This window comes from Etheostoma spectabile, chromosome 20, assembly GCF_008692095.1.
Source record: "Etheostoma spectabile isolate EspeVRDwgs_2016 chromosome 20, UIUC_Espe_1.0, whole genome shotgun sequence".
Lineage (NCBI taxonomy): Eukaryota > Metazoa > Chordata > Actinopteri > Perciformes > Percidae > Etheostoma > Etheostoma spectabile.
In genome coordinates, this window is record NC_045752.1 from 12,138,256 (window position 1) to 12,147,725 (window position 9,470).

Below are 9,470 nucleotides of genomic sequence, written 5' to 3' on the forward strand. Positions count from 1 at the left end.
TAGAGCTAAGACATGCACTTTTAAACTCACTTTAAATGTATTGTTTTGTAAGTCTGTCAAACATTTTGTGCGTGGACAAATGGTTACGGTTCCACTGAGAACTGACCACCTAGTCTCTTCTATTCTCTCCTCCAGAGTCAGAGTGAGCATCCCTCTGGTCCTGTTTGAACCGGGAGATGAGTTTGTCTCACCAGCCCAGTAAAAATGTTTCAAAGCCCTTTGTCGACCATCAGAAAGTCACTTCATTATCTAGTTGTTTCAGCCAATTTCCTGTGATGCATTATTGCATGGGACCTCCCTTTAGTACCCCTGTATCTAGAAGAAAGGGGAGCAACGTAAATCGTGCCAGCAGAGAAAATGGTGTCTGCAAAGAACACAGTCTTGTAATTCCTTCACCATTCACTCAGTTTAATCTTGGCTATTGTCTCAATATTAAAAGAAAAGAGTATTGGTGAGACAGGTATTCCCTGTCTTGTATGTCTCCCAAATCTGAAAAATAAGTAGTAAAAAAAATAATAATAATTCACTTGGACTTCAGATACAGAACATTACAGAAGGGGTTTAGACATGATTCACCCATCTGTCATCCAAAACATTTACCATATTCATTGTTAACTTATTTGAGGGAAGAATGCTGATCTTCAGGTTCCCCTCCCTGCTCTCTGTTAATTCCATAATGATGTGTTTACGTACCTTCAAAACAAAAAAGCACAGTTGTCAAGGTTTTCAGCACATCCCCATCCGTGACATTCAAAGAGAGAAAAAATGTAAAAGGTCACGGTGTGCTTCCCTCTGCCCTCCCACAAATGGTCCTCATCTTCTCCCTGGTGCATGTATGGGCTGGGTGTCTGTGAGGAGAAGGGGGCCACATAATCACCCACGGCGCTCCAGACAGGACCAACTGCAGTCGGCCAGCGGGAGCACGTGGCTTTGTCTTTCACCCATTCTTGTGGGGACCAGCTGTGGTCTGAGTGTGGCAAGTGTCAAGCCCAGTGATGCTGCTGCTATAAATATGCGTCAACGAGTGTGAGTAAGTGACAGCTGTATAGTGGACCAAGGACACACTGTCTTGGCACTGTTAGGGCGAGCCACTCCAAAAAAGGCAAACCCAGTGTGAGGGCACCAGTTGATATGTATTTATGCACTTGTAGCAATTGATTGTAGCTCTAGATTGTGATTAAGAACTGCTTCAAAAGTGAATGCAGCCTTACAAGTTTGCAATAATGGTCACATATTGAGTTTTTTTTTTTTCACACCACTCTAATATTATTAATTGGGAATTTAATTATTATTCTTTATTCTTGGGCACAATGTGATTTTCTGAAAGTCAAAAGAATTGCTCCTTCAAAATTAAGTGGATGATAACCATATGCATGTGTGTTCATACAGAGAGAGAAAAAGAAAACTACCCATGCGTGTGTGTGTGTGTGTGTGTGTGTGTGTGTGTGTGTGTGTGTGTGTGTGTGTGTGTGTGTGTGTGTGTGTGTGCGTGTGTGTGTGTGTGTGTGCGCGTGTGCGTGTGTGTGTGCGCATTGTCTGTACACAAGTGCATGTGTGATTGTTTGTGTGCCCTTTTCAAGTGTGACCACCTGTCTTTTGTTAAGAAATAAATAAATAAACAGAGGCCACACCAGCTGTCCCTGGCAGTCCGTCCCTTCAGAGGTCAAGGGCTCCCACCGCTGGCCTTGTTGAGGTGGTGGACACTTACAACTTTCCTCTCAACTTCTCTCAAGTACCTCTAAACACACACACACACACACACACACACACAAAACCACTCACGGCCAAATGAGCCAGGCTTTGAGCCTCTGAGTGGAATGTTTTATTACACCATCGAGTTACACTGCACATATCGCAGCTCGTCACCCTGCAGCTAAGCCCTATCACATGGCCCCTACTTTCCATGTGAAGGTTTGGATCCATAAGAAAAGCACACACACCATGCAGTCTAAGCCCTGGATCCCGTTAGGCAGATGTGAGCTGTTGGTGCCAGTGAGTGCTCTGAGGCCTGCTGCTGTGGATGTTTACAGTGCGAGGTGGCCACAGCATTGCAGAGGGCCCTTATTTACTGTGAGCGGGCTGGGGCTGTTCTGGGTGTTTATGAATGATCTTGGGAGGACATTGTTTTCTTTATGTTGGAGCTGCCTGGCTAGCGCCGCTGTGTCGTCTGTTTGTGCATAAAGTACGTGCTGTGGAGCTGGGCCAGACAATAGCCTGGCTGAGCTACTACCCACGCACACAATAGAGTGGTGGGATGAGGCCGTGGTTTTGGGGGCTGTGGGGGTGGTGGTAGGATAAATGGGGGCAGGGGCAGTTGGATGCGGCCCTTGTCTATATTGCGTTCCCAGAAGGGGTGAGCTGGGATTGGGGGGAGGGTGGTGGGAACCCGAGCACATCCCCGTTGGGATCACGTAGCAGAGCAGCTGGATTTCTTTCATGGTGCAGCGGGGAAATAATTAAAAGTTCTCGCCATTGAAAATGTCCAGTGAATGGGCATGAGGGGGCATCCCTCAAGTAGACACATTTGGGAGGTTTGTTTACTTACAATTAGATGTGTGTGTGTGAGTGTGTAGAAGACATAATCAAGTTAAGTTTTAGTAATAATTACAGAACAAAGTCAGCTGGCTTTGTTATCTCAGGTTTATCTCTTTTGGAGAGTATTGGCAACAGGTCAGGAACAATAGGAGCCCAGCTTGAAATTGCTCTGTCCTTGAGCTGAGTTTATGGTTTCAGAGGGATAGGACCAGTAAGACCAGCCGTATTATCACTTTCTGTTGTCTCTGTACACATTGCAGTGCTGCCCACACACACACACAAACTATCTGGCCCATTGTTGCTGCTGCGTGTCATTGTTAGTGAATGAGTCTACTTTGACTTTACTTATTAAATTCAAAGCTCATCCTCTGCTTAAAGTATTTCGTCTGAAATTGATACATGGACTGGTGTGAAAACTAGTTTGAGTGCAAACTGGCAAATTGGTGATTAGAAAATAAATAAAAATCCACACAAAGAGAGAAAGTTGTTCCATTTAATTCTATGCATAATCTTAAGAAAGATCTAAATCAAGATTGTCACATTTCCACAGCACACGCACACAAGCACACTCCAAAAGCGCAAACAAAGAAAATGCACATACAGTTATAGATCAAGAGTAAATTGCCTCAGTATCTAACCAATGTCAATTCTGCATAAAGATTGTCCTCTAATCTCTACACCACTAACACTGAAGCAATTGATTACTATAAAATATACCTTTATTAAAAAATTATATTAAATTCTAATGGCACTTCTACAAATTCTATGAAAAAGACTTTTGTTTGACATTTAGAAGCTTTTTTTTCTTTACCAAATTAAAACAGACGGTCAAACGTTGCACAAGAAGCAAATGTCATAATAAATATTTCTCATGATTATACGCAATTTCACAGTTGTAACCTGCAGTGGACAAAATTCCAGTATTGGTAAAGTAATTTTTTTAGACTACATACATACAGCATGAGTTCGGCAAACATAGCCCTCGATCAAGAGTAGCGCCGTTTCCATAGAAGTCAACAGTCAAAATCTCAAGTGTTTCACATTCAACAGTGACATAAACAAAATAAACAGACTGTTAGTTCCCAGTAGTATTGGCTATTAAAAGCCAAATCACAAAAATGCATGTCTTCAGTTCAACACATACAGATTTATTCACAAGAATGGTAAAATAAATCTCAAATGTAATCTCTTGCAAAGCAGCAAAGAATAAATGGACTTGAAATTTTTTTTACTCAGATTTTTGACATGATAGAAAAACAGGAACACCACTTCCAATGGGTTTTTGTTGCTGTGATATGAAGTTTACCGCCGCAGACAAGGGCAAAAATGTACAATATAGAAAAAGGGCTTCTCCAGATGCAACACCTACTCGTGTCTACAAGGCACATTTGGTGATCATTCTGGAGGTATAAATAAAGATGGTAAACAATAAAAAGAAAAGAAATTCTTCACATATCGTTAGTTTTTCTACCTCTGTACACATGTACATTAAAGAATCAAGCTATTTCATTTGCACCATATAAGAAATGTTCCTTTAAAAATCAAACAGTGACAAAATCTACATTCCTGTGTTCTGATTGAAATAGACATTATTAACACTACACAACAGCTATGTATCTGACATTTATTGTTCTTACTGAAGTGATTAAACTCTCAGGGTATGCGAACGGCACGAGTGTTAGTGCAACAGCCAGATCACATTTCTTGTAAAGTAACACACAAGCCTTGTTCATTCAAGCCCCATCGCTGACTGCAGGTCGGGGAGTAGAATGAAAACAGATTGCGGTAATTCTCAGAGAAATGCTTTTGACTCGTTCTCGACTTGGGCTTCTTTAGAAATGTTGACCAACCGTTGCAAATACTGAGAAATCAAATGTGAATTTATCATGTGTCCTGAAAGACGCCTTGATGATTAACATTAAAAAAAACAAAAACAAAAAAAACACCTTAGGGTGTGCTATGCTGAAATGGATAGGTAGTCAGCGCTTACATTTGACATGTATTGTCAGACGTATTTTTAGCCTTTTTAAATCTAGCACTTGGAAAGCAATTCTCTGATAATTCTGATATTATCCTGATGGTTGTGCAATCAAATCACTGTGGTAACTCCTCCATGTAGAGGAACAACAATGAAGCATTTATCTACTGCATGCTGGGATGGGGGGGGAGCTGTTCTTTTGATGCCTCCAACACAATACACCTGTTTACAGTGTCCTTGGTCTCCGTTTGCTAAATACATTTCTCACATTCCAATGGCTCCATTCAATACAGAAAAGTGCAAAGAGAGACTTGCGCTGCCTTTTCTCCCCACAGCTAGCACAGAGATACACAATGATCCCTTAAGAATTACCTGGGATTTGGTGGTGGTGGTGATGGGGGGGGGACAATGCCTGTATTGTCTCCCCTCTATAGGTAGCCAATGCCGTATCAGTGGGGCTGTGCTTGTGAACAACTGTTTCCTGTGGCAGAACAGCAGTCAGAGCGGCACTAGCGTATTAACTGTTCTGATTTGGAGTCTTATCAATTCTTGACTACGGAGAAGGAACCAAACTCCTTAGGGAAGACGTGACAATTTAAGAGACTGCAGTCTTGATAAGACACCTGACTCTCTTCACCTTACACATGTAACACGGAAAAACAAAAACAGTTTGATAAATAGAATATATATTTACATTAAATATACATATAGTAAGAAATAGCAGCCTAGACAATAGTGTTGAAACTATATGCATGCTTTAAACAAGTGCTTCTCTATGTTCCATGTGACAAATCTCGAACACTCCGCAGAGATTTCTACACGGTATATTGAAATACCATTACATTATCTTGATTTGCACAAAGAAAATGGACAGACAGCCCTAATACCAGTTAATAAGTACCAAGATCGCTAGGCAAAACGTGGCGTCTTTCAAGCTTTCAGAAATAAGAAGTACACCTACAGTTAACCCTGAACCAAGTCAAACTAATAAATAAATTCTGGTCAAGTCTTCTCAGGACAGATTAGACAAATACGCCCCCTGTTAAGAATCCAGATAGCATCTATGTGAACAGAGGGAAGAAATCCATTTCCTGCCCAAAGATTCTTTCAAGAAGAAGCATCTCTAAAGGCTCCAGCTCCGTCAGTAGTAATGTACACACGTACAGTGAGAAGATATTAGGATGTGAAAAGGTTAATTTACAGAACAAAAAGTCAGTAGATTCAGCTGAATGGCACTTGGAGCACAGCTTTGATGACACAAACAAAGTACTGAATAGCCACCTGTCTCCCCCCCTCCCTGTCTGCCTGCTAAGGGGTTTGCCCTTAACACCATGTCAGTGTACCCTGTACGCCATACCAGGAAATAACAAGGTAATTTCCTTGCAACCATTTTTCTTTTAACAAAACAAGTCAATGACTATTTAATCGGCAAGAGCTTGATTTACGCATTTTTATTCCATTCTTGTAAATGGCTTAACTAAGGTCGCTCATGGATCAATTGGCATTCCAGAGTAGACAATTACCTTTGTTACCACCTGGTATGGGGCGTGTACTCCAGATTATATTTTTTTAAAGGCCTGAAAACTCACAGAACTTTACAAGAAGGCAAAGTGATTTATCTCATTCTTGTAGAAGTAAGTACACTAGGTGAAGTGATAAGCATTTTAGTAGGCACCAGTGTTACAGGCATTAGCTTTTAAGTACTCTCCATCCTTCCTCTGATTATACAACTTATTTTAAGTAGCAAATTAGAAGGCCGTTCCAGCGATATATGCTCACATACATTAGCAACTAAACAGCTGGTATCTCACCCTAAGGAAAAAAAAAGAGAAAGGAAATATGGTGATATGATGGTCTGCTTGCCTCTTGTTATAAACAACATAAAACTAACCAACTTCATTTCAACCAAACAAAAATTCTATTTCCATCAAAAACAATAGTTATACTTCCAGTAGTCAAACTTCATTAGTTTTGCTGCCTTATAGTAGTTTGCTTGTTAAGGACTAAACAAATCCCAAAAAATAAATAATAATTATAATAATAATAATAATAATAATAATAATAATAATGTAAGAGTTAAAAATCATATATTGCTACTTGCGGACGGTTCTGATCTCCCATGTGCACAAATAAAAGTCTCACTCACTCTGACGATTGTATTAACATGTGTTAGCATTAGCTAGCATCCATTTGCCCATAGGGTGTGAACATGGGATATATTTCAGCAAATGTACTCCTTAAATTAACTCAAAAGATTGACAAACAAAAGAGAAACAAACAAGTGCATCATCTGATTTGTTCACCTTCGTCCACACAGATCCAGCGTGGGTTTCACAGCACCCATGTTTATACTAACAGCCTGTGCACCTTCAACTGTCTGCGTCTGACCATCATGTATGCTTGTGACACAGAAAACAGCTCCAGTTTTAACATTGCTACATCTTTAACTTGAGAAATGCCACATGGGGTAGAATCCAAAAAACATCTCCAACAAACTGCCAACATGTGATGCGTGTACTAATGGGGGAAAGTGTTCAGTAGTAGTTTTCAGTGTATGAAACGACATTCGGTCTTGTGTCGTGGCACTGGTGAGAAGTGTTTTATCCAATGGCAAGAGTCTTGACAAGGCCACAGTGAAACTTCCTGATGTGGCGGTAGAGGTCCCCAGACTGGGTGAAGCGCCGTTCACACCACTTACAAGCGTGAGGCTTCTCGCGTGTGTGAACTACAGCGTGCCGACTCAAGTTATGAGAGTACTGGAAGCTCTTGCCACACTGGCCGCAGGTGTATGGCTTTTCGCCAGAGTGTGTGCGCTCGTGACGCTTGAGGGTGTACATGCAAGAGAAGGTCTTGTTGCACTGTATGCAGGTGGGGACCGAGCCGTCGGGGGACAACTTGGAGCGAGCGCCGTCCTTCTCACGGAAGTGTGAGCTGAGGTGCAGTTGCAGCACATGGGGGCTGGGGAAGACTTTACTGCAGAGGGGGCACACGCACACCTGTTGCCCCGGGGGCAGGAGCACCCCGCTGGAGGTGGAGATGTCTGAAGAGGCCAAGTCGTCCTCCTCCTCCTCCTCGCTGTCCCCCAGCAGCCTACCCCTCCTCTCCTCTACCTCCCTGCCTGGGGCGCCCTCCCTCCCTCTGCAGGCCTCCCCCTCCTCGTCCATCAGGTCCTCCTCCTGGGAGAGCAGGGCGGCTGTGGAGCCGTTGTTGCCTGGGAAGAGGGCAGCGAACCCTGTCACCACTGAGCTCCTGGCACTATTCCCAAAGCGCTGGCTCTCAGGGCTCATCGGCTCACTGTCCTCCTGCTCTGACAGCAAGTCGTGTTCGTCTTTAACAAGTGGCTCAGTGCCCTGCTGCTGGCTGTCGAGGGCCAGCTGTCCCGAGACGTAGGAGGGGTGTAAGGGATCTCTGCTAGACAGAGGCTTGAAAGACAAATCCAGTGCACAGTCCATGTCATCTGAAGCCCGGGACCTCTGGGACAGCGATACGGTGGAACTACTGACATCAGCTTTTGTTTTTCCAGCTGTTTGGACACAGGGCTCGGCCTCTGCTGACAAATAATTGACACCTACAAGGTCCGGGGACCTGCCAGAGTGACCGTTTGCCTTCTGCCTGCTCCATGCAGACCTATCACAATCTGTGACAGCCAGCCTGACTTCGCTGTTGTCCATGTCAAACTCGTCTGCCGGGGGGGCTCTGTGAAGCCCCAGAGACTGTGTGTGTCGCCGGATGAGCTGCTTACTGTGCAGCTCGTCTTCGAAGGAATTTTCCCTATCCAGACCGCCGAGTCCCAAACCCTCACTTATCTTTTCATCCAGAGAGGAGAGTTCCTTATCTTTAAGCTTGCCTTTACACACTTTCACTATATCATACATGTGGAGGTAACTGGCTGCTGCCAGGACATCCTCCACCGGGAGAGAGCTGAATTCCAACTTCCCCTCATACATAAATTCAAGGAGCAGACTGAAAGCCGGGGCTGTCACAATGTCACTGTTGAGATGCACAACGTCCCTTTTGTCCAGCTGGTCCCTGTAGAAGAGATGGAAGTACATGCTGCAGGAGGCCAGCACGGCTCTGTGCGCTTTGAATCGAGCCTCCCCGACAAGAACAGTGCAGTCACAGAGGAAACCTTGATGACGCTGCTGACTCAGACACTGCAGCAACTGGCGGCTATGGTCTGGGAACTCCATTCTTCCTTCATAACCTGACGAAAAACAGGAAAAACAGGATACTGGATAAACGAAATGAAGCCATTTAGAGGGCAAAGCGGACCTGCCGTCGCATATCAGAGGCCGACACAAAGTAACCAAAAGCAGAGACAATGTGCCAAATAATTTAAAAGTATGAGAAAACATATAGGCAGCAAGACAATAAAAAAAAACAAGCTCGTGAAATAATGTCCAAATACAAATCTTTATTCAGAAAGAATGAATTCCCCTAAAAGGTCTACAGCAATAACTTTATCCAACTTGAGAACATAAATCCCACATTCTTTCCAGTGGTGCAGGATACGCTACGCTGCGCTCACCCACCCATGTATTACGGTGTAAACGGATCCACTCTCCAAATGATCCGAAGTATTCCGGGTTTGTTTAAGTCAGCCTACTTCTTGAGCTTCCCAAATTTGCGATAAGCGACGCACAGGCGCGTTCCCAATCGCACGCGAAAACAGCGGTGTTTACAGAATAAGCAGGCGGGACTGGGAATGATAGCACTCGTCCATCGGGGGAAGGAGGCTAACGTGAAAAAAACAAGACCAGTGCAGAGTGAGTAAACTGGTGCTCTGTTTGCTAATTACACTGCAAGCTGTGGAGTCAGCTGCTCTGACATCACCGCAATGGAAACGCTACCTCCAGCTGTGCTCCTCTTTATGCCATATGTTAACTCTGTGCTAGGCGGTCTAACCTACACACACACACACACACACACACACACACACACACACACACACACACAC

General features: G+C 43.7%; 1 protein-coding gene across 2 annotated transcripts in view; it reads right to left on the reverse strand.

Annotated features, from left to right (window-relative positions):
* Window positions 1–3,014: 3,014 nt before the first annotated feature.
* Window positions 3,015–9,470, reverse strand: part of zbtb42 (zinc finger and BTB domain containing 42) — a 7,301-nt gene continuing 845 nt past the window's right edge. The window contains exons 1-2 of one of the 2 annotated variants that reach the window (XM_032500612.1): window positions 9,046–9,294; window positions 3,015–8,717 (exon numbers count right to left, since the gene is read on the reverse strand). In XM_032500612.1, the coding sequence (XP_032356503.1) occupies window positions 7,114–8,717; window positions 9,046–9,049 (1,608 nt within the window). In that variant the 5' untranslated portion in view covers window positions 9,050–9,294 and the 3' untranslated portion in view covers window positions 3,015–7,113. Of the gene's footprint in view, window positions 8,718–9,045; window positions 9,295–9,470 lie in introns of those variants that run through there. The other variant, XM_032500613.1, reaches the window with a different exon arrangement.